General features: G+C 41.8%; 2 protein-coding genes across 8 annotated transcripts in view; one reads left to right on the forward strand and one right to left on the reverse strand.

The window, feature by feature from the left end:
• FGD6 (FYVE, RhoGEF and PH domain containing 6) overlaps nucleotides 1-2,150 on the reverse strand; it is a 74,724-nt gene extending 72,574 nt beyond the window's left edge. Inside the window, exon 1 of the mRNA XM_074575272.1 lies at nucleotides 1,926-2,150. Coding sequence (XP_074431373.1) covers nucleotides 1,926-1,938 — 13 coding nt within the window. The 5' untranslated portion in view covers nucleotides 1,939-2,150. The remainder of the gene's footprint in view (nucleotides 1-1,925) is intronic.
• Nucleotides 2,151-2,305: 155 nt separating this feature from the next.
• VEZT (vezatin, adherens junctions transmembrane protein) overlaps nucleotides 2,306-25,536 on the forward strand; it is a 59,927-nt gene continuing 36,696 nt past the window's right edge. For 4 of the 7 annotated variants that reach the window (XM_074575283.1, XM_074575294.1, XM_074575337.1 and 1 more), the window contains exons 1-2: nucleotides 2,306-2,437; nucleotides 19,794-19,928. In XM_074575283.1, the coding sequence (XP_074431384.1) occupies nucleotides 2,402-2,437; nucleotides 19,794-19,928 (171 nt within the window). In that variant the 5' untranslated portion in view covers nucleotides 2,306-2,401. Of the gene's footprint in view, nucleotides 2,544-19,793; nucleotides 19,929-25,536 lie in introns of all 7 variants that reach the window. The other 3 variants (XM_074575316.1, XM_074575327.1, XM_074575305.1) reach the window with 1 other exon arrangement.

The following is a 25,536-nucleotide window of genomic DNA, read 5'->3' on the forward strand; positions in this document are numbered from 1 at the left end:
TTCAGGAGTTAAATTCTGCAGCAATACAGAGAGACAGATGTTAAACCTTCAGAACCCTTTTCTGGCAGTTCCCAGTCTCTTCATACCCTGCCTATGAGCTCCTTAATAGAAATGTCAAAAACTGTCATGACACTGTCAGCAGGATTGTGAATCTCTGATCTTATTTCACCTGTTCCCCCTATATTTTTTTATCCTCACATAATCCATCACACACAAAATACTCTTCATTCCCTCATCAACACCCTTCACTTAACCCTAGCTTCCCTCTTCCTGGACTGTCTCTACGCCTTCCCCTTCAAATCCCTCGCTAAAATTCACATTTTCCGTGAAACTGTCCCACTTTCTTCTTACTGATATTTCTCAGCATCCCTTTCTCTTTTGCCTTCTAAGTGACTTTGCTCGCCAGAACCCCTTCCTCCTCACCTTCCCCACAAACACCACCACAACATAAACTAAACCAACAGACTCGGTCACGCAACCTCAGCTCTAGAAGTCCTGAAATCACTGTTTAGTGCTGAAAATCTACCCAACTTTCTGAAACTTAGAACCGTATCAAATTTTATTTAAACAGCCCAGCTCTAAGCTCTTGAGCACCCCCTAACACATATCTTTTATTTGCACAGCTGTTTAACTCTTAAAAGAGCAAAGGTGAATTGTACTACCAGCGGCACTACCAAACAAGGTGAACAGACAACACAGCTGTTAAGTAGTGATGATATCCCGCTTTATTACATGTTTTTCCCGACCTAAACAAAATCAGTTCCATTACATATATTAAAACTGGAAATATATTAAAAGGAGCAGAAAGATGAATTAAATAGCTTTTTATTTTCCAGTAAGTTCTGATTAACTAAGGGAGGCCAGACAACTTAACGCTGGACTTGGTAACAATTTGACATATTTGAGAGGAAAGCACTGAGAATTAAGTTGATGGTTTTGCCCGATGACTGTGTATGGCTTTTTCTTTGGAACTGCCTCCCCCGCTCCCCGATCCTTACAGGAAGCACTTCGCTGCTTCAGGTTTACACTGTAATTAGTTGCGTTTCCACCCATTACATCATAACTTACACATGACATCTTTTCAGCGAAGAAAACGTAAACGTCTTCAAGCGGACCAAGAAAGGAATTCACTAACCTAACAGTGAACAAAAGTACCAAGAGCACACCACCGCGCAGCCCAACAAACACGAAAATACCAGCAACTCCCTTAAACACGGGGAGCTCTCGTTTTAAACCAAGAATTTGCCTTGCAGCTCTTTTTTTTTTTTTTTTCTTTTTTTTGCCATAAAATCGGCAACGGTCAAAGGAAGGGGGAGAGGAGGAAAGCTGAGGAGAGGGCTGGAGTGGGTGAGTTCAAACCCGCAGCTGCAAACGCCAGCGGTGACAGTACCGTGCCGCCGGCTGCGGGCTGGGGCTCCCACGGCTGGGTCGGGGCAGGTACAGCCTCCGAGCGGAGCCCGAGCTCGGCCGCCGACAGAGTTTCGCAGCCCCGCCAAGTCAGACGGGGCGATAACCCCGACCCCCGGTGATGGCTTCCCCGCCGGGTTCCACCCGCCGCCAGCTCAGCCCCATGCCAAGCGACCCGCTCCGCCGCCGGGCACGGAGCCTCTCCCGCCGGACACGCCGGGAGGGGAGCGGGGCGCCTGGAGCGGCCCCCGGGCAAGGGCTGCTCCCCCACCTCCGCCGCCCCGCTCTTCGCCGGGGCGAGGGGGAGGACGCAGCGCCCAGCCCCGCCGCGGCGGTGTGAGAGAGGGAAAGCCGGGCGCAACCTCCCGGTGCCGCCGGGACAAGAAGCGCGGCGGCTCCGGCTCCCGTCCCGCACCGGTACCGCGGGGTGGCCGCGGAGCACCTCCCTCACCCCGTCCCATCCCGTCCCGTCCCCGCCGGGCAACCGCCGCTCGCCCAAACTTTCCCCAGGCACTCACCGGCGGAGCTCATGGTGCTCCCCAGGCGCCGTCCTCCCCCTCGTCCCTTACACCACGGCCCCTCGGAGGGCCGAGGAGAAGGAGCCCATTGTTCCCCCACGCCGCCACCCAGCCGCCACCGCTGCCGCCGCAGCACCCCCCGCCCGCCGCCGCATAACGCCCCGCGGCCGGCGACTGAGTGAGCGCCGGCAGCGCCCGCCACCCGCCCCGCCACTGTCGCCGCACCGCGGCGCCCCCTGCCGGGCCCGCACGTCCCGTCCCGTCCCGTCCCGTCCCGTCCCGTCCCGTCCCGCCCCGCCCCGCCCCACCCGCCAATCAGCGCCCTCCCGTTGTGCCTCAGTGCCTTCTGGGGGATGTAGTTCTTACCGCCCCCGGCGCCAGGCAAGGCCGAGCCGGGCGGGGAGGGGAGGGGCCGCCGCCGGCGCGGCGGACTCCGTTTCCCAGCGTGCCCGCAGGGGGTGGCATGGCGGAGAAGGATGACACCGGAGTTTGACGAAGAAGTGGTGTTTGAGGTGGGCGCGGGGGCGACCCGGGGCGGGTTAGGCCCGTGTCTCTCCGCCCCTCGCCGGGGCGGTTGCGCCACGGCCCCCGGGGGCGGCGTGCGCCGGACGGCCCCAGGTGACCGTTGGGCGTGAGGCGGGCGCGGGGCCCGGCCGGCGGCAGCGCCTGGCGGCGGGTGGGGGAGGGCGGGAGCCGGCGGGACCGGCAGGTCGGGGCGGGGACCGGCGGGACGGTGTGGGGTGTCCCACGCTCCGGAGCATCCCGGGGAGCAGAGCCGAGCCGCGCCGCGCCCCTCCGCGCAGGCCGAGGGCGGGACCGCTGGCGGGAAGGGGGAGCCGGGCCGGGAGGGGGAGGCTCCGCCGGGGAAGGGGCGATCCTTTGTGCGGTTGCCGGGCAGTCCGTCCCCGCGTTGCGGGCTGGCGGCGTGGCGAGCTCGGTGAGGGGTCCGGGGAGGCCCCTGTGGGCCCTGCGAGGGGCTGCGGGGGGGTGAAGGGGCGGCCGGGGGCCGGTGCGGGCCGGGGGCGTGCGGGAGGCTTCGCACCGGCCGAGCGGCGGGGTGGGGGGGCAAAGAGCAAACCCGCGGTGCCGCTCATAAATCCTGCTTCTAAATCGGTGTAATTCACGTAAAAGGTGCGTTTCAGCACGCACTCGTCTGTGTAGTAAGTACCTTGCCTTTCTAGTGTTCGTATTATTTACAGGATTTGCATAAAGCCTTTACAGTTGTATTGCGTGTCTTGTCAGGTAACGGGGCTACAATATCATGTCGGCCTCATTTAAAACAATGGTTAAATATATCCGCTGTTGCAGTTCGGTGACAAAATCAGACTGGTTTGCAGCAGGTGAATGTAATTGCATCTTCATGGAGGGTGCACCAGTTTTTGCAGGTGTATGGAGAAAGCGTTTATAGAGAAATACTGTCTTTAAAATGATTAATTATTATTATAATAATAAGGCTTCTGTTTTTACGAACATGCAAAAAGCTCCTTACATAAGGAATGCTTTTTTTCTCCACTCCATAAGTACTACCTGTGTTTGGCTTTGGTCTGTACCACAAAGTTTTGTGTTTATCCACAACCAGTTTTGAATCCTAACAATAAAATGTATTATTTATATTGCTGTGTATTAAATCAATTCCTTTAATGACATAAATCCATAGTGATAATTTATGTCACGGATACAATGCCTGCCCTTTGCATTTCCTTCTTCAGTAAAAGCAATTCTTGTTTTACAGTTCCATGTTCTTCAGTTCATGGAGCAGTTACAGTTTTGATTGAAAAAGTTCTGCTGTATAGGGAGGAAAAGATCTCCTTGCATGTGCCATATGTAGTTCACTACTTTCTTTGCATTTTAGGAATGGATTTCCATGGGTAGTAAAGTCTCTGATACATCACTGTACCGTGTGTGTATACACACTTATAGGTATACTGATTGACACAGTAACATATCTTTCATGTATTAGGGTACAACTATAACATCAGATAAGCAACAGTCGGAAAAATACAGATTTTTTTTTTTTGGTTGGTTGGTTGATTTGTTGAGGTGCAGAGTTGGGTGAGATACCCGCTGGTAATAACAGGTACCTTGAAATACCCACAAAAATTATCTTCAGAAGTGCTCAGCAGGATTCATGCTATTGTAAAATGAAGGCTCTACAGAGAATTATGAACATACTCCACACAGATAAGGCAGAGATGGGAATTAGCAAGCAGATGGAAGGTATTTAGGTAGTACTACAACATATTTATTTTTTAATTACTGTTTTAACTTTTTCTTGGGCCTCAAACTCTCCCCCTTCATTATTTGTGGTTTCTGGTAAGCAACTACTGTTTTTCTAAACCTCAGTAGGTCACTTCCCTTGCTGTTCTTCAGTGGTCACTGTTGCAAGGAGGCCTTCAGCATATAGACCTAGGTTACTGTGAGCAGCCGTTTTCTCTGTGCATTTGGAGCCCTTGTGAACAAGATATTGTTCAATATTGTAAGCATTAGTGATGTGCTAACAAATGCATAATCAGAAAAGAAGTGGTCTCTTATGGTTTTCATACCCAGTAGGAGAGGGAAGAGAAGCGAATGGGGTATGCTTCACCTGTTCCACATCACAGTTATGCCCGGTGTTATTTTCTGCACATTTTTCAGGTCATAGCTCTGTCCAACAGGCCCTGAATACATCAATGAAAGCTGTCAGCATTACAAATTTTGCAGCATCAAACAGATGATGGCCTGCTGATAGATATTTTTTGAGCTTCCAAGGTCTGATAATTTTTCTCACTATCAAAATGTCTTTTACATTAATGTATCTCTGAAGGAAGGGAAGCACAAACATGACATCACTGCTCTGGGAAAGCAGTATTTTTATCCAGAAATTCAACAACCATTGCGGATCATTGTGATTGAATAATAATGAACAGTGGTCATTTTACTCTATCCAGTAAGTGCTGCCGCACTCTCTCTAGTTTATAAATGAATTCCTACAGCAGCCAGTGACTTTCATTCACCAACGGTGTAGTCCTGAGCGCTTCAGTTCTTGCATTTGTTACAACCAGTTGCTCTTGTAATTAAAATGCTACAAATATTGCAGGAAGGGGACAGAATCCAAGAAACACAGAGGTGCCCCTGATATGCTTGGTGTGGGCTCATCTGCCAGCAGTGTGTCAAATTAAAAATTGTTGCAGCGTAGAGCAGATTGTACTAAGAAATGGAGGAACAATGAATGACATTCTTTATTAATGTCTGTCTTACTTTATTAAGGAAGATGATGAGATGGGAAATTTGATGTTAAATTACTTGAGTGTTTTACAAAATGGGCTAGAAGATAGAATGCTGTAGTTACAGTGTAGTATGCACTGTGCTGCAGTCATAATTACGGTGTACCCCAGAGTCCTCTGGAAAATTGCCGTGTTTTGTGTATTTTGTTATGAGACTGGAATTGCATTAGTATTTTTCTTTGTTTGGAAAATAACATCTGCTTCTTTTTTTCTTTTTCTTTTTTAATGTATAAATTAAAGAAGATCCTTGCTCAAACTGGCTAAATTTCTGCATCGTTATTCCAGTGGGAAGACTGTCTCAGAACTTCATTGCTTTGATAGTTAATAACTGCCACCTAATTTTTGACTTGAAATTTATTCATGGCCGTATCATACCTACTTACTCTTCGTCCACTAGTGTATATAGTTTTTCTATTTCTCTGGAATTTACCTCTGCTAAAGTATTCATAGAAAGCAGTCTTATCCTGGATAAGATTTTGCTAAACTGAATAATTCAATATATTTTCTTTTTACAAATCGGATTTTCCTGTTCTTTGGTTTTGGTTTGGTTTTTTTGTTGGTTTGGGTTTTGTGGGTTGGGTTGGTTTTTTTACGTCTACTTCCGTTTGGGTTCATCTTTCTTTACCTGAGCTTGCAGCATGGTACTTGGTATGTTGCCTGGGGTCTTGTACAACTACTTTCACTTGCTTCTGCTGGGGATGCTTTGTTTCTTGCGTCTTAGGCCTACAAACAACTTTTTCAAGCCTTCATACTGTTTGACTCAGTTGTAATGTGACAGGATAACCACTCATGTCTGTCCTTATTTTTATCAACAGCTTCCACATTATTGGAGAGGGTTTTTTTATTAGTCCCTGTATGCAGTCCTTTTCTGCATATATGATGTTTCTTGGTGTTATCAGGAAATTTTCATTCGCGTGCTTTTTTGCTAGAAGGTTAATTAATGAAAATTCAAAAGCTTTGACCAAAGATCCATTCTTTAGGAACTCCATTAGTAACTGTCTTCTGATCTGATAGCTTTCCGTTCAACATAACCCACTGTTATCCCTGATGTCTACATATTTGGTTCCTTTCCCATTTTTTTTTCCATCTTAACTGATATGGCACAGTATCAAAAGTCCATGCCCCATATGGCACAATGTAAAAAGTCCATATAAGTTCCCTGTGTTTCCTTTATCTAGAAAAATTAGCTGTCTTGTCAAAGAAAGATGTCAAGTGAGTTTGGCACAACCTCCCTCTGGTGAACCCATGTGATATCTTCTTTGATGATCATCTGTTTTCTTCTTTGTCTTTGAATTTTGCAAGAAATAATTATTCTCAGTAGCTTGCTGGCTTTTGATCAGATTCATAGGCTTGACATATTCCTGATTGCTTGTAAATATAGGCACTACGTTTGCTTTTTCCACTTTTGAGTTTATGGATTTATTAAAAATCCTTTCTGCTGTATCTTTTCTGCTGTATCTTTGATCTCCTGTGCCCATTCTTTCAGAACACTCGGATGAAGGTGATCCAAACACTGCTCTTTAAGTGCATTTTCAGCTCCTGATTTCTTCTTCCAGCTAAGTCATTTGTCCTGTATTTTAATGAGCTTGTGCAAGTTTGTTTTTTACATTTGGATAGATATTAAAGCCATGCTCACAGAATCACAGAATGGTTGAGGTTGGAAGGGACCTCTGGAGGTCATCTGGTCCATCCGCCCTGAACAGGGCCACCTACAGCCAGTTGCCCAGGACCATATGCAGACAGACGGCTTTGAATATCTCCAAGGATGGAGACTCCACAACTTCTCTGGGCAACCTGTGCCAGTGCTTGGTCACCCTCACAACGAAAAAGTGTTCCCTGATGTTCAGAGGGAACCTCCAGTTTTACAGTTTGTGCCCATTGCCTCTGTCCCTGTCACTGGGCACCACTGGTAAGACCCTGGCTCCTTCTTCTTTGCACCCTCCCTTCAGGTAATAACATACATTGACAAGATTTGCCTGAGCCTTCTGTCCAGGCTGAATGGTCCCAGCTCTCTCAGCCTTTCCTCACAGGGAAGACACTTTCCTTACAGGGAAGACACTCCTTCCTTCAGGTTCACCCAGGTGATTGTTGGAACCTAATCCCAGATCTTCCTGTCTGTGTCAGCTATATAGTTGTGGTGGAAGGATTGGTGCTGACTTTTGTTGTTTTCCTTTCTAATGCTGTGTTTGCAGAAGAAGGTTAATCCATGCAAGACTTTTCACCAGATTGCACAAAAAAATGAAATTTTGATACCCACAGTGTCAGACAGCCACCACCTTAGATTTTTAAGGGCTTTTTCATACACAGTGTTTGCAATATAAAGCTTTGCATGTAGAACTGTGTAAGATATAGTATTGAATTAATTTCATTGACATAAACATATCTCTTAATTTTTTGTTTTAATTAAGAAAGAAAGCTTTCCTCACTTGAGACATTGTTTTAATTAATTAATGAGTCTTGTGCCATTCCTACAACTAGTTCTGTCCATACTTTTACTTAATGTTGCCATTCGCTAGTGATTTTAGTATTAAGGGAAATACTTGTTAAAGAATAGCCCCACTAAAGACTGGCATATTGTCATGATGGTGGTGTCACTCTTGAATCTAATATTTTACTCTGGATCTAGAGGATATGATCATTAGTATGACTCCAGACTTTTAAATTGGGATTTATTGTTTGTCCCGTTAAAAATCCCAGGCTGAAAAATACAGTAGAAGTTGTACCTGTGATCTTTCCCAACTTCAAGTTTTATTTTGTGCGAATGGGAGAATTAATACCAAGTTAACAAAATGAGACTTTCTTTGGCTCACCTATCTGCATCAAATCTCAGAATCCATGCTATTCTGCATATAAAAGAAAACAAGCCGGGATGAACGCAAAGAGTGTCAAAAATCTCCTGTCCAAATTCAAAAGTTTATAGTTATGTAAAATACTGAACACAGGTCTACTGAACCTAGAATTGGAACCCACAAGCTCAGAATAGAGATTTTGAATGCAGAACAGGTGCTCTCATTTCACATCCACCTCTTGGTGAAGCAGTCATCTTCCCATCATTGGGGGAAAATACGCACAGAAATGGAATTGCCCTTTCCAGAGTTTGGAGAGACATGGTCTGTGTTCTTTGTCTTCTTGCTGTAGAGGAAGAAGCTAATGTGAAAAATGAGTCCTGAAAACAGTGGAGAAGTGCTTTACAAGCAAGATGCCACCCTGAGAGAGAAAGGAAGCACCAGGACTCATCAGAGCTGGCAGCTACATGGCGCTGCATCTGGCCTGTGCAGGGAGGAGGTAGCAATGGTGGAGTCCGTTTAGGAGGGACATGGGACAAAAGTGCTCGGGAAATATTAGGCAACATCGTAATGCATTGAAATGTCAGGTTCAGAAAGACAACTCTCACTGAATCTTTAGACGACAAGCCAAGATGCTGCTTGGTGCTGAGGGGCATGGGGGGATGCCTACATATGATGTTCTGATATACAGATTTCTGTAAGCTTTAAGAGAGATTCCAGCATTTCCCAGCATAATACAGCTATGTTCAGAACATCCTTTAGCTGATGTGTTTTCTGCATGCCTACAAAAGTAAAACATGTCTAAAATACGGTATTTATTTGCTTAGAATACTGGTGTATTGCTAAATTGAGATGTTCAAATCCTCATCTGAACCCTTTTAAGCCAAATGTAGCTTTTACCAAAACGCTCAGTGATGTTTGTTTTCACAAATGCTTTCTCCATCATGGAGTTGCTCTGGAATTATTTGTTTAAAAAATGAAACAAAAACAAACGAAAACTCTAGGAAACCTAACCTCAGGAACTTTTTGTTGTGATGAAAATTTGAAGTCATATTCGTTCAAAAACCTGAAGACTTCTGGGCTTGCAAAGTAATGTGATTTTTGTCAAGCATTAGGCTTATAAATGTTGTATTCTAAAAAATAATGTCTCAAACATTATACATTAGGAAAAAGAAGGTGGTGAAAAAGAACATTCACACAACTTCAATGGTAGTGTCTGTAATGCTCCCTCAATAGGATTTTTCTCACCAAATATTGGGTGGACTAAAGATGTAGTACTCTCATTTTATACATATGCATGAAATAAAGACAGTTTTGAATACACAGTTCTGTCAAAACCACAGTTCACTTGTCATTCTGATGAGCTGGTTCTGAGACTGTGCTTTGTCTGCCTGAAGTGTGGGCTGTTGCCAGAAGAGGTGTTTGGGCTTCACTCCTCTTTTTCTGCTTATTCCCATTCTCTTCCTTACACTGGCACTAGGATTTGTACGTGAGGCTGTAAACTGGCTCGGGAGACTGATTTGACTATAAACTAACCTGGCTAAGAAAGAAAAAAAAAAAAAGATGGATTTTTTTTTTTTCTTACAATTGGATCGGTTCCTTGTTCCATCTCACCATTTGGCTGTATAAATATTACCATTAGTGTTCTAAAATGGTGCTGCAGCTTTCATCTGCACCCACTGGTAATGGCAGATTAAATTGACCATGTAACTGCGGCCTGGGGAGATCTCTCTGCTGCAAATTGCAGTGTATTGTAGATGCACCTGGGCTAGTGAGGAATGGACTATTTCGGATATCTTGCTTCTCAGCAGTCTGCGAAGAGGAAGGAGGGGATGAACTGTGCTCCTTTTCATCGCATGACTGGGAGGCAGGTGATACCAGAGAGAAAACAAAAGAAACTGCAAACTTGAAACTCTGCAAAGAGCAGTCTGGTTACTCTGGAGGCTGAGTAAACTCATCAGGCGGTTTTGGATAACAGTAATGTCATAAATGAGCAGATAGAGAAAAGTGTTATACGGGCCATATGTGTGTGAACCCATATTGCTTTTATTATTTTTAATAGAAAATTTGAAGACCAAAGTACATGATGATTCATAGTAAATTTTGAAGTCTGTTGGTCCAAAAATTTTTTAATCCTCCTCTCTATTAACTACTCTGGGGTCATGTTTGTGGGAGAGTTAATACTGCAGTACTGCTCTCATATCTTCAAGTCATGAATCAACTTCCTTGGACACTTGAATAAAAAAAAAAATGACTCACTGTACTTTTTTAGACTTTACAATGTGACTGTCTTGTTTCTTGAATGCTTTACTTCCGTAAAGATGTTTGCTTATGGTGTGTTGTCATTAGGAGTCAGAATTAACACGATTTAGAATGGATAAACAAGGTAGTTCTTTGGAGCTGGTGTTTTAAAGAGGTTTCTAAAATGTTTCAGAAATACTCCACTGGTTTACCAATTAATTTCATTAATTTAGTTTTGAATGTAAGTGAAGGGTAAAATCTGCGGGTTGTTAGTAACTGGTATGAAACAAACCAGATTTCCTCTATCAGCCTGGTCTGGTGACCTGCATGATCAGTGACTTCCTACCGAAAGCTCCAAGTACAGAGCCTGGCTGGCCTCTTACCCTGTCCTCCAGGGAAGGTAACATTTACCACTTTTACTTCCAGTTTTTCGGATATTTTTCACCTCTGTCCTTGTCATGAAGGCAGAAATCTACTCAGCTTTTCACCCGTATACACAGGCCCACTTGTGTATGGGTGAATAATCCAGAGCTCCCAATAAGTTTCTTATTCTGTCTGGTACGTAATATTTCTTTCTAAGACTTTTCCACGATGGCAGTGGTGTGCAACCACCTGCTGAAGATGCAAAGGAAAGAGCTTTCCCATGTTGCAGATACAGGGGTATGGAACTATATACAGGCTATAAAACTTTTCTAACTCTTCAGGCCACGTGGGTGCATCCAGAATTAGACATATATTGCGCATCAGAAAATATCCGGGAACAGTAATAGATTAATGGCTTCAAAGTAGTTCTGGGAGCCTGCTTCTAAATCAGATGATACAGTAGCGCTGGAGAAACCAAGGTCTGCGCTTCTGTGGCGGTGGAAGCAGAATAGGAAATTTAAATGACTCTTTCACTGCCTTGAAGTCATTGTCTAATATTAGCCCTGTCAGCGCCTGGCTCTTTGTCAGTCGGAGCACAGGAGGAGGTGGTTACCAGCCAGGAGAATATGACCAAGGCTTTTAAATACTGTTGCTTGGAAAGTCTCGTTAATGGCTGCATATAAGATCGATGTGCAGTAATTCTTTCAAGCAGGATCTTTTTAAAAGCCTTTAGCAATCTGTCATCCTCGTCTCCCTCCACCCCCCCCCGTTAGAAAGCCACATTAGTCAGGAGAAATCGCATGATCCTGGGAAGTTTCAAACTGCATCCACTGATGCTGTCAGGAAAATGCTACTGTGCGGGGGCACAGGTGCAATTACACTGACAGCTGCTCCTCATCCTCGGCTTGGGTCATCCTGGAGGGACAAGCGAAAAGAAACGGGGAGGCAGGCGAGATTCTGTCAGGTGCATGGGAGCAGTACCGAAGAGAAAAATGGAATGCCCTCTTCCAGGAGACAAAGATCGCGCTGTCTGTGAGTGTTGCCTCAACTTCTTCAAATCTATGTTTTGAGAGTTGGGGGTGGGGGGGGAAGATTTCAATACTGTTCATTTTGTTCTGAGTTTAGCCACCTGTTCAGCATATTTTAGCCTTTGCTGTCACTATGGTAGAAATGTTTAATCTTATTTTTAACTGATAATTCATAACTTGTAGTATTTTTGGAGATGGTTTAAGCTCCCACAGTGTTTTTGGCTTACGGGAAACCTCAGCTTTGGAAAAACATATCCATATTTTAAGAAGAGATCTTTAAACCTCTTATTTTGTGCAATGGCATTAAATATTACTTTTAAGGTTAATCTGCCCCATTAGCTATGGTTTGAAACTAGAGCAGGGGTTTACTAGTTAGTAAATTTTATCATGGTAAAGAACGGTCATTGTGGGAAGCCCCTGTCTCTAATGGAGAAATCCTGAGTCACTTACTTCATGATGCATCAGCAAAAATAATTTGGGTGTGGCTTTGATTTTTCAGCTTCTATTGTAACAAGAGTATGAAAACTAACAGTGTCTTAATCTGATGTGTGATTGCAAAGCTTTTTCTCAGAATACACACAAAATGCCTCACGTATTAAAGTGTGATATCTGTGCTTGCAAGGCTGCAATAGATGTAAGTATTTGAGTAGATATCTATGAAAAGAAAGCTAGGGAATTCTCAACTATAACAACCTTTCCATCACATAGCAGGAGGCAATGTTATATATGTTTGATTATCTTTTAATGTTTAGCTTGGTTTTGACTTTTTTGTATTTTTTTTTTTACTGTAGGCTTAGAGTTGCAAACATGATGTTTAGTCTTCAGTTTAGGTGATGTTTTTTTCTAACCAAGTCAGTGCTGTATGGCAAGTGGCATTAAAATAAGCATTGATAAAGGGTTAAGGAAAAAAACTAATTTAGTGGACTGTTCTTTAATCCCGCATAATATATCTTGGGTTCAGAATAAGGTTCATCTACTTTCAACAATGTAAAAAGGAGGGTTGTAATTAAGATACGTATGTGAGTGAAATAGTTTTCAGTAGTATGGATCTAAAATAAATATGCTCAGGGAGTTATGAATGAGGAGGAAATTATTTTCTTTCTTGATTCTAGAAATGGGAGTTTATGTAAACCTATACTATAAATGTCTAGTTACAACTGAATGGCTTTGCACTATGACTGACTGTAATGAGTGAGAAAAGTCATAGTGGGCTTTTTGTTGTCAGTCTCTGCTGAGTCCCCAGAAAACCCTAATTCTTAAAATTTTCAAAATGTATATTCCTGCTCAGTACATCGACTGTTTCCGAGTGCCTTGCATCACTTATTAATAAGGTGTTCCATGTCTAATCTATACAAAGTGCACCAAAGAATAATTGCATTTTGTCTTCTGTCTGTCCTGGTACCGTTTTCCATTTCCAGCACACATTTTGGACAAGTAGAATAATAAAAAAATGCCCTGGCTGTAAATGTGATGCCTGTCTCTTATATTAGGTGGTCTCAGAAAGTGACTTAGAAGAAGAAACTTCAAAGAAACTTCAGAAATAAATACAGCATATTGCTGAAAAACTCTGTCTTGATATCCTCACTTACTTTAGATAATGTTTCCCATCAGTAACTGGTAGTATGATGGTAACATAACAATAAGCTGAATTATTAAAAAGTTTTTTCTTCTCTACTTTGTACATGATTCATTACTATGTCATTCTGCCAGAGACAGCTGGAAATAATTAAATGAATCTGACTGTCAAGCATGAGTAGTACTAATTATTCTAGTTATTATCTAAGTTGAGAGCGGTTGAAAGTAAAGATTCAAAAATACATGGAAATAGGTTCTTCTAGAATAATATGATGCTGTATTAATAGGAATGTGAGATTTTATATTTTAAATTTCCTTTTCTTGCCATCCATTGAAACAACCTTGCTGTCCCTTTACCACACATTCTAACATAAAAGCTTTCTCTCAAGTCTAAATTTTTTTTTTAAGTTACAACCTGCTACTGTTTGCAAGGATAAACTTTCTGATATGTCCTGAATTTCTTAAACTAAAAGTGTAGTATATATAATATATGCAGAAAAGTAGATCAGGTGCTTTTTAAATTTTTTTAATATTGGACTGTTGAAAAAAGGACTGCATGAATTCTGGGCAAAGAAAATTAGGAGGAAAAAAGGCAGATCCCTCCTATTTTCCCCAAACAGGAAGTAGATTTTCTTAGTATTATCATGGCATTTGCAGGTGAAAACGGCTGAGCCTGACAGTGAGGATGAATAACAGCATGAATTGAAACCAAGGAACTTTTCTCACAGTTAGAAGTGCATGTGCAAGAATATGTGCGTATCTGTGATCTTTTTTATGGGAAAGAAGGCATTTAGGAGTGAGAGGTTTGGGTAAGGATGTAAGCTAGAATTTCAGAGCTATAATTTGTGGGACATCAGACACATTATGAGATTTAATTATGGTTTTTTAAGCTTTGGGAAGATGAAAAATGCTTTGTAAGCATTAAGTATAATCCTTCTGTCTCTTGTATTGAAACAAGCAGTATATAGAATAGGATATTTTAATGGTATCATATTGCAATTCTGTAGTTGCATATTTAATATTTTTCTGATTCTTTGATAATACTGGAACTTTTGTGTAAATGTTCACATACATAAAATATACCCTTTAATTTCCTTTACTGGATTTTCTAGCTGTTACTTACATATGTCATGGGAGAAATTTGGTATACACTGGTGGAGACATCCTCAGTGAGTTAAACAGACCACGCAGCCTTGCAAGTGACAGGCTTGTCAGTATTGTTTAAAGTTGGGCAATATCTAGGACGTGAAATATAATAAATAAATAAATAGTGTGTGTTTTTATGTTCGCATAGGCTAATGTATGTATGCCATCAGTGATATTTCTAGTAGAAGAGGAGTGTAATCTTCTGATTTTCTGAGCAAAATGTAAAGCTGCATGTGCTGCAGAAGAGACCTCAGTTTTAATGGAAGAATTTTATGATCGGTTCATTAAGGTTCTTAATAATCAAATTTCACAAGAGGCTCAACCCACTTCTTATTCAGTGCTTTCTTTACCCACATCTTTCATGCTTCTAATGGATTCAGAAAGGGTAACGATGGTGGTTTTACTTACAACATAAGGGATTTTAGTCACAGCATAGTTCTTGGTCATTTAAGCTAATAAAAAATGAGGTTTTCCAATGTGCACTTAAGTTCTGCTAATAATCTATTAGGAAAAAACGGGAAAGAGAAAGCATGCGGAGCCAGAGAAAATGTGTTAGAGGAGGATTATCGTAGCCTGAGTCCTTTCTGAGAAACTGAAAGAGGAGGACCCTTATCCACTTGAAGGAATATGTGATAAACATTCAAGTTAAATTTTAATCAATTATCATTTGCTAACTCGATAGTCAGAAAATGGATATCCAGTTCCGAGCAGTGATAAAAAAATCGCAAATCTACTCATAATGAGACCCTGTAAAAGCCTTTAAAAAGTTAATCAGAAGGAATTTAGGTAAAACTAGTAAGGTGTCTGTATTCTACGTTGGCTTGAGAGCAACCCTAAAGCAAAGGACTTGGGGGTGCTGGTGGAGGAGAGGCTCAACATGAGCCGTCAGTGTGCACTAGCAGCCCAGAAAGCCAATCGTATCCTGGGCCGCATCAGGAGAAGTGTGGCCAGCAGGTCAAGGGAGGTGATTCTCCCCCTCTGCTCCACTCTTGTGAGACCCCACCTGGAGTACTGCGCCCAATTCTGGAGCCCCTACTACAAGAAAGATATGGACATACTGGAATGTGTCCAGAGAAGGGCCACAAGGATGATCAGAGGGCTGGAGCACCTCTCCTATGAGGACAGACTGAGAGAGTTGGGGTTGTTCAGTCTGGAGAAAAGAAGGCTCCGAGGAGACCTTATAGTGGCCTTCCAGTATCTTAAGGGGGCCTACAAGAAAGGTGGTGAGGGACTTTTTAGGATGTCGGGTAATGGTATGACTAGAGGGAATGGATTAAAACTAGGGATGGGTCGATTCAGACTGGACGTTAGGAAGAAGTTCTTCACCATGAGGGTGGTGAGGCACTGGAACAGGTTGCCCAGAGAGGCAGTGGAAGCCCCATCCCTGGAAGTTTTTAAGGCCAGGCTGGATGGGGCTCTGAGCAACCTGATCTAGTGGGAGATGTCCCTGTCCATGGCAGGGGGGTTGGAGCTAGATGATCTTTAAGGTCCCTTCCAACCCTAACAATTCTATGATTCTATGATTACAAGAACAAATAACATTATTCATCCTAACTAGGGACTAAAGTTTCATTAACGTTTGGAGAGATGGTGTATTTTTTACTATTTCTGTAGAGTAGAAAATGTACTAATTACAGTTAGGTGGAAAGTTTTGATGTTGCCAAATACCCAGTAAGAGGGAAGAATTGGGCATTGTTACATCTACACAGTATTTCACTTACTAAACGTAGCATTCAGGATTGTAGCTAATTCTCTCTGTCTTCAGTGGACAGAGTCTCTGTCTGTCACTGTCTCACTCACTACCATTTTTCATCCATTTTTGTGAGGAAATGGAACCAATGTAAACAGCATTAGACTGATTTTCTTGATCAGCTTTTAGAAAATTATCTCATCATGGACCCCAAAGCAAGGGGCACCCTGAGATACTAGTGGAAAAACTCCTTGGTATATTTGGGTTATTTTGGCAGCCGTCTGCATGTTAGGTGGGTATGAACAAAGTACGAGAATAGTCATGTGTCAAATGGTGGCTGGCCTTGCTTGTGACAAGTATGATCAAGATGATGGACAGGTCTGCTGAGAGCCTACATGTGATTTCCTTGGAGTCCTGCCTGGAGCGAGCATCAAAACTATGATTTTGAATAAAATATTTTCTGTTCACCCACTGTTCTGTCTTTGCACTTTTCGTCTAAACGGGGAAAATTCTGTCTGCTTGTGATTGAAACTTCCATGCTACCTTAAAGCCTCTCATGTGGGGGTGTTCAGGTTGTTCCAGGTGTGCTGGCAGTGCACAGCCTGGTTCTGTATGAAAACCATTTTAAGATGAGAAAGTTATGCATATCCATTCATATTATGAGTTTTGTCCTGAAGTTATTAAGGGAATTTAACAGTGTCTTAAATAAGGGAAGTATCACTCTGCAACTACCTGAAAGGAGGTTGTAGCGAGGTACGGGCCAGTCTCTTCTCCCAGGTAGCAGTCAATAGGACAATAGGAAATGTCCTCAAGTTCTACCAGGGGAGGTTTAGGTTGGATATTAGGAAAAATTTCTACACCGAAAGTGTTATGAAGGATTGGAACAGGCTGCCCAGGGAAGTGGTGGAATCGCCATCCCTGGAGGTATTTAAAAGATGGGTAGACATGGTGCTTAGGGACATGGTTTAGTGATGGTTTTTGTCAGTGTTAGGTTAATGGTTGGACTCAATTGTCTGAAAGGTCCCTTCCAACCTAGACAGTTCTATGATTCTATGATTATTTTTTCTTTTCCATTTTAATTAAGTAATTCTGATAAAGTGGCATGTTCTACTTAGAGAGAAACATACCTTGTTTCCAGCTACTCCAGAATAGCATGTTGTTTAATTAGTGTTAGATGGACCTGAAAAAGTACTCAGTCATGGAGGAAGGGTACTTGGAAAAAAGATAGGATTGAGTTGTCACACTGGAAAAATTCCCACAAGGAAATGAGTCATTAAGCTATCCTAGAGTTTTGCACAATCGTCGTTGTTGTGGGTGAGGGGGATTGTCTGTAGCTGTGAGTCGGTGCGAATGTTTGAGTTTCAGGTAATGAGTGGACACTGAGTCTGCTGTGAGTAACTCAAGCGGAGCATGCAAAAGTATGAATTTGCGTGCTTTAAATAGATAACAGTGGTCAAAATAACACTTTGGTGATGGGGTTAAAAAAAAATCCGTAGAGGTAACAAGTTAATTTGTTCAGCTAGTATGAATGATTGCTTCCAAGTTTTATTGTATGGCAAGGAGTCATTTGAGATTTGGCCGTGTTAATAGATGGTCACATTAGATGGGCCACCTTCAAAACTTTGCTGGCAAGTTAATGATAGTTAATGTTACAATTTGTAGTAGATGTTCTGTTGGTGGTTGTTTCTGCAGATCTCCACAACTGTGCATTATTTACTGTAAAGGTTTTACTTTTTATTTTTGTTCTCTCACTGATAGTATGTTATAATTCTTAAATTGATTTGTGTTCTTCCCATGCAGTTTGCTGGTGTTCACATACTAGCCTGGGATGTTGATAAAATTTTTCATAGGTCACAATGAATCCCTAACTAACTAGGCTATTGAAGACTGATTGCTAGGAGGTTTTCTTAAAAAAGAGAAGTCTCTTTACATGTCCTGAGTAAAACTGGAGTTAGCATAAATATCCTTTCCAACAAATCAATCCTAGATGCTGCCATATATGTGAATATAAAGAGAAAAATAAGAGTTAAGTAAATCTAGATATCTGATGCAGATGACAATAAGAAATTTCAGAAGTCTATATAAATAAATATCTAAACATGTAAAAACCCATTCTCTGGCAATCAGGATTCCACACTTTCTCTAAGAAGTTTAATTAAGGACTTTTTGTAAATTAGTAGTTTTGCCAGTGGCTTTAAAAATTGGGTTGGTTTTTTTTTAGGTTTGTTTGGGGTTTTTTTTGTTTTTTTAAATAACTGTGATAGTTCTTTGGCAGAAGTGCTAGTACCATCCTTGGAGAGAGCAGAAGCGTTTTTCTAATTTGTTTTTCCATTTCTGTAAAACACTCTGTGGATACCTAATCAGGTTACGCTGAGGGTTCATTTATTGGAGTTTGAAAAGTGCTCTAGTTTTAAAGTTTGTTTCAATAGAAGTGGTTCAAAGTATAATCTATTCAATTTTTATAAACTTTAGGAAAACAGTGTCATTAAGTGTTCCAGGGTCACACCATAGTGTTTTAAAATATATTACCAAATACATATTTTTTTTATTGAAAACATGTAAGTTATAACCTAAAGAACCCTATCAGGTAACCTAGTAAAAATATTGCTATGGGAAAAGTTGATTGGTTACATTCTTATTTCTCATCACATTGTTTAGTATGTTGACTCTCTTGCAGCCGCTTTCACTATGGTGAGGGTAAAACTTAAGGGAGATATTCAGAGCAAAATTTTGGCTTCATTGCTATAAACTGTGTTGGGTTTTTTCATGTTGCATAGGATCACAGAATGTTTTGAGTTGGAAGGGACATTTAAAGATCATCTAGTCCAACCCCCTGACATGGTCAGGGACATCTTTCACTAGACCAGGTTGCTCAAAGCCCCATCCAACCTGGCCTTGAACACTCTAGGGATGGGGCATCCACAGCTTCCCTGGGCACCTTGTTCCAGTGTCTCACTACCCTCATTGTAAAAAATTTCTTCCTTATAACTAATCTAAATCTACCCTCTTTTAGTTTAAAACCATTACTCCTTGTCTGTACTTTGAGGGTGGCAGAGCACTGGAACACGCTGCCCAGAGAGGTTGTGGAGCCTCCTTCTCTGGCGATATTCAGAACCCACCTGGATGCCTTCCTGTCCAGCCTGCTCTAGGTGACCCTGCTTTGGCAGGATGGTTGGGCTAGATAATCTCCGACGGTCCCTTCCAATGCCTACAATTCTGTGATTCTGTCCTGTCACTACAGGCCCTGGTAAAAAGTCTGTCTCTGTCTTTCTTGTAGACTCCCTTTAATTATTGAAAGGCCACAGTAAGGTCTCCCTGGAACCTTCTCTTCTCCAGGTTGAACTATCCCAACTCTCTCAGCCTGTCTTCATAGGAGAGGTGCTCCAGCCCTCTGATTATCTTCATGGCCCTCCTCTGCACCCTCTCCAACAGGTCCATGTCCTTCTTGTGCTGGAGGGCCCAGAGCTGGATGCAGTACTCCAGGTGGGGTCTCACCAGAACAGAGTAAAGAGGGAAAATCACCCCCCTCAACCTGCTGGTCACGCTTCTTTTATGCAGCCCAGGGTACAATTGGCTTTCTGGGCTGCAAGCGCACATTGCCGGCTCTTGTCCAATTTTTCATCCACCTCTATCCCAAAGTCCTTTGCTGCAGGGCTGCTCTCAATCCATTCGTTGGCTGGTTGTGTGGTTGCTGTATTCACAGTTGTGTTTTGTGGGAAACAGGGAATGATTTTTAACATTTTTTTTCTCATTTTTCTTTTTTAACTCTCTTTCAGAATTCCCCACTCTACCAATATCTGCAGGATTTGGGACACACAGATTTTGAAGTATGTTCATCTGTGTCGCAGAAGGCAGAGCAATGTGCAGCAGTGGAAAGCCAAAGAGAGCGGACTGTGCATGCTGCCCAGGAAGTGAGCACTCTCCTGTTCCTGAGTATTTATCTTCCCAAGAGAAAACCGCATTAATTCACAAATAGGCAAAATCAGAGGGGATAAACATAAATCTCTTACTGTATTTAAAAAAAACCCAACAAACAGCAAACAACAAAAAAAAAAACAGCCATTTGTCATATCTTGCCTGCAAATGTGTTTGGAAATGCATGGTTTATCAGCACAGTTTGAAGTGGGTTTTTGCAGTTATGTAAGCTAGGGAAGCAAGAGACTTTCATAGTGATTTTTTTGAGTGTTATAAATTATCTTATTTACTTGTTATTATTATGGTAGCTTCAAATGACTTTCTGGGAACAAAACCTGTAATTTTCTGGAACAGAATATTTATAGTTCCCAGCCCTTCTCAGGCATTCAGTTGCTAAATATCACTTACTCTGTGACAAAACATATTAAGAAAGAGGATTTCTGGGAAGTATAAATACAATAACCAAGCTGAATGAGATAGTAGAACTGTGCTTCGGTTATGGCAATTTTCTAACAGTAACAGCTGACAGGGATCATCAACTGATTAGCTCAGATTTCTTATTTCTCTATCATTTTAAGTAAAGGCTTGTGGATTTTTTAAAAACATTTTGGTATTAAAATTATGGTAGAATTTGTCCATTTAACACCTACTATGGCCTACATATTTTTTGTTTTCCTCATTAAAAATGAGTGGTATTTTACTATTATTGGGAGTGTATAGGCCATGTGATTCAGGTGAGGAGCTGAGTGTGGGTGAGGAAATTCCTCTTTTGAGGTAGCTAATGTAGGAATCTCTGTGCAACAAGTCTACTGAAAATTCAGTACTCAATCTGTCTTCTCCTTAGCACCTATATGGAGTATGCAAAGAGCAGGTTTTTTCTGCCTACCACTTTTGCTTCCACAGTGGAGAGTTCAGTTTTCAGTGGACATGCTCCATCTATGTGCTAAGCCAGGAGAAAAAACAGGCCTCCATTCAGACTTCTCTGTCCTGGTCACTGCAGGCTGAGGTGGGCAGCACGTCACAGGTGAGAACCCAAACCAAGCATTCATGGGTTGATGCGTTGCCTCTGAGGAATTGCCATTTCTTTCTCCTCTCTCCCCACCATCTACAGTAACTTCCATCTTTCTGCACCCTGCATCACCTGATTCTTGCCCACTGTGGCATTTAACCTTCCACTGGAGATCAGTTTTCCTGTTGTTCATTCTGATTTATACCTCTTCAACTATCTTCAAATCAGAAGTTCACAACCCCTTCCCTCTCATTTGTAAGCTCTGCTGCTTCCCTGCTCCACCGTGTTCACCCTCCCAATTAGCTGGCATTGAACTGGGGAGAGCATCTTTTCCCAAACTAAGGCAATATGATATGAGTGTCCCTGAGATCTCCAGGTCTCCCTGCAGATTGTGGTGGATGGGAGATCATATGGCAAATGGGGAGAGCTGAGGCTTTTCTTAGGATCTTTTCTCAAATAATGCCGTCTTGATGTATATACGCTACTCAATTCTCAAGATGCTTCAAGGAATTAGCCAAGAAATAGTCACACTTAATTATGCTTTATTTCAAAAAGTTCTTTCAGTTTTGTATGTGTCCCTCTTGTTCAGGCTTTGTTCTGGGTCAAAACTATTTTTCGTGGGATTTTTAATCTATTCTGCTCTGTGTAGGATCTTAGGTGGGTTAGGATTCGGAAGTATATTAGTTGATGTGGATAACATCAGTCAGTTTTTTCTGATCTGGGTGAAGAATGTGTGGTTTCTGAAATGTTTACAATAGTATGGTGTACTTGCAAGGACTGACATGCAGAGTCTTTGAAGATGAAATTTAGAAGTTGCAGTGTGAACTCATCTAGCAGTACTCAGAGAAATGTTGGTAGGTCACGTTTTCATGTAGTGATATTAATTTCAGACGCTTTCTCTATAGACTATATAAACTTCCTCACACACTCATTAGGCTGTTTGAAAAGACGGGGTAATAAAACATGAAACATTTTGCTTTGGTCTTCAGTCCTTTTGGAGTCTTTCTTCATGGATAGATGGGTCACAGTTGGTGTTTATCTGTTGGGCAGGCGCACTGCGCACTTTGCTTCACAGCCTTGATCCCCAGTTTCTGAGACTTGTAGTCCTGTGGAAGCGTACTGTGTCTCCCTTCTCTCATGCCCCACTTTCTGGTCAAAGATGACCATGTAGATAAGATGCAGGGTGCATATCCATTGAGCAGACCAGTAAGTACCATTGTGTGCCCAGCCACATGGATTAGGCAGAGCCTGTAAAACATAATCATACTATAATAAGAATCCTGAAGTTTAGTACTGTTCAACCGTGTTCTTGCAGAGTTTACAGCTTTTCAAAGAGTTCAACAATCATGTAGAAAAAAATTATGGAGGAGCTTCATACAGAACTCCAGTTTTGTGTTTTGAGGATTTGTGAACCCAAGAAACAGATTAACTCAGGGGAGGAAGAGAAATGAATTTTGCAGTGTCTCAGTGCTTCCTTGGCTGGCTTCTCTAATGTAAGATTATTTTAAATTTAATGAATAAATTGATTTCTAGTTACTGTTGGTGTGGATAGCTATTGCGTTTGTAATAATGATTGTTCCTATGGGTGGTCACAAGGCAAGGTTGAATTTAATTCAGAGTTTAACCCACAATTTTTTATACTTTAATTTAAACTACCATTAAAAGCATTCATGGAAATATTAGGTCCACTACCCTTACTTTTCAGTATTGTCAGCTGGCACTCACCATAACCCTCAAGAAACCACCCGAAAATATATTTTCCCTTCAAAGCTATTGGCAGTTTTGTGGTACATTTGCATTGCTTAGTGCAGGAAGACTTTAATTAAACCACTGTTAATTGAAAATTAGGGTGACATATTTCATTGGCTGATGATCTGTTCATTACTAGGAAGTAATGCATGGACTATCGCTTGTTAGCTGCATTCCTTTATTTTGCATAGTTACTTTTGTGGAAGTCAGTAAAGCAGTATGATGCTGTGTTCGTGTATATGATTTCCACTGAATTTAATACAAAAGTGCTGTGGGGTTAAGAACCTCAAAAGTATTAAGATATGCTGCTTTTAAAAGCCTCGAGTATTCTGGTTTTTTTCCCTACCTTCCCCTCAAGCATTTTACACTTAATTTTATTGTGTTGGGAGCAAGTCCTCCAGTGTTGTGTCAGATGTAGAAGTAATTTGTCATGGTTTGCCTTCCAACTTGAAGGGAGTGGGTGTGTGAAAATGGGCTGTCCATTTCTTACAAACACTAGGATGACATTCACGTTGTCTCATCTCTGTCTAGACAGGGATACCTAGTAGAAATAAGGAAGAAACCTCTGTGTAATTTCTAGTGGTAAAATGTCATAGATTCTTCCTGCTGCTGTTCCAGGACCCGTTTGGGAACGTTAACACTTTCCTTTTGTAACCTGATGTCAGAAAGTCTGTTTTTGTCATTCAATTTCTGTGTCCCATTTTGGTGGGATGTCTCAAAAGGAGAGAGAATGAGGGAGAGGCAGCTAGGCACACATTTGAAGAAGCAGACTGGGTTTAGGAGGATCTGAGGTTTTGTTGCAACTTTTGTATGACATACAGGCAACTCATTTACATTGCCATCCGATCATTTCCTCATTTTTACATGAGACTATTATCACTTCCCTTCTCTCAGCCTTCACTGGCCTACTCTACTGAAATTATAAAATATCTGGGAAACAAATGGTTTCTGAGTTCTGAATACGTACCTACCCACAGTTCCAATATACAATGATCATAGTTGAAGCTTAGTGTAATGCAAAATATAATCACAGGGAGAAGATGATGTTTCGTGCTCAGTGATGCCTAGTATGTATGTATCATTTTCCTTCTGTTCTGAAAAACAAGTTTACAAATGCCTTAAAGGCTTTATTAAAAAAAAAAAATAGAAAAGCTGCAGTATTGCTTTGTCTTTGAGTCGAGATTGTTTACGCCTCTTGTATTCAGTCAAGTGGGAACCCTGTGCAGATACAATCTGGTGACACGTAGCAAGATTTTGGCAAGGCAAATATCTAGTTTGGGATCTTCAGGGACTGAAAAAACAAATCTGGACAAAAAGAGGTTCCTAGTGACTGATAGGAATGTTGCTGCTGCATCTTGCTGTCCTGCCAAGCAGAGCATATGGTTCAGGCTTAAGGAAAGGCAGAGGCATCAGTTGAATTAGAAGCACATCTTCAATAGTTTTGGAGGGAGATTGGAATTTTTTTTTTTTTAAATCAGAGCATGGTCTTAACGAACATTGGTCTGAAAAGCTGTAAAGGTACTTCAAGGTTGTGTTCTGAGGGCTGATGAAATGCCAAGCTCCCATCTGAGGGAGCGTAGACATGGGATTTAGCACGGTAATTATAGGTGCAGTGTTCCTGGCTGTACCAATGAGCTAAAGTTCTGGTCTCATGATCACTTGATAGTCAAAAGTACTGTTTGCAAGAGCTCCTAGACCTGTTTTCTGGAATTAAATCCTATTTGGGTAATTCTGCTTGATCTTTAAGGAATATATCTCTTCCCATTTACATTTTTCCTTTCTCACACATTTTCCTAGACTGCTGTGCATATCTGAATGTTTAAATTGATTACACTGTCACGCCTTATCCCATCTTAGACGCGATAATATTTCATCAGCAGAACAAGGCTGGTGCTGGAGGCAGCTACTGAGGATTGTGTTGTGGCTAGCCCTCAGTGGCTGTGCAGGTGACCTGATGTGAAAAGGCAGAGGGACCAGTCCTTTGCCTTTGTCTAGGGCTCCCACCCACTTAGTGCTGGCTCTGGGTAACTGGAAGGTGTTTGATGTGTAGCATTATCTTCTTTCTGAACTGCACAGAATTGAAAGGTGCCAATGTGAATGATGGTATTGTAGATACCTGCTGGTTTGCCATTTCAGGTTCATCCTGTACAAAAAAGAGAAATAGCCCTTAGAATTTTATTTTAGATTCAAATGAACGTGCTTAAAATGTGTGTGTCCTATGCTATTTTTTAAAAAAATGTTAGGAATTATACATCTTTGTTATTCAGTTTACAGAGAGTTTGGCCCAGTGGTGTTCTAAAGTTGTAAGAAGAATACTCCAGAAGCATTTGCAACATGACCTGACTTGTGTGTTGATGAAAGTTGTTTTACTTGTCAGTAACACTCCCAATGGGAATGCAAACTCTGAGGCACTGTTCTAAGGATCTGAATAATTTAATGCAGTTACTGTACTCTACTGGGTCACAGCCCAAGACAGTGGGTTGCCTTGTTTTGTGTTTTCAAGCACTGACATGCCTGTTGAGTGTTTATGCAAGCTCAGATTTTTATTTTTAAACTAAAACACAGAAAATAAACCAAAAGACTATTTACATAGCACACTAGTATGGGTGGTTTTTTTCAGTAATTCCACAGTCTAGTCTAGTCAGCTGGTAGTGGTTTAAAATTACCCTTGGTGTAGATTTAAATCTTCATGATAAAAACCCAAGGACTTTTGAAGGCTAAGCCGTTGCAAATGGTAGGCTGCAGGAGGCATAATTTTAAATAGCAAATGGGCAACTCTTTCTGTACTCTGCTTTCAAAGTACTGGGAAAAGTATTCCTGAATGAGGTATCTGTCTGCAGCTCAAA

Source organism: Larus michahellis, chromosome 1 (assembly GCF_964199755.1).
Source record: "Larus michahellis chromosome 1, bLarMic1.1, whole genome shotgun sequence".
Lineage (NCBI taxonomy): Eukaryota > Metazoa > Chordata > Aves > Charadriiformes > Laridae > Larus > Larus michahellis.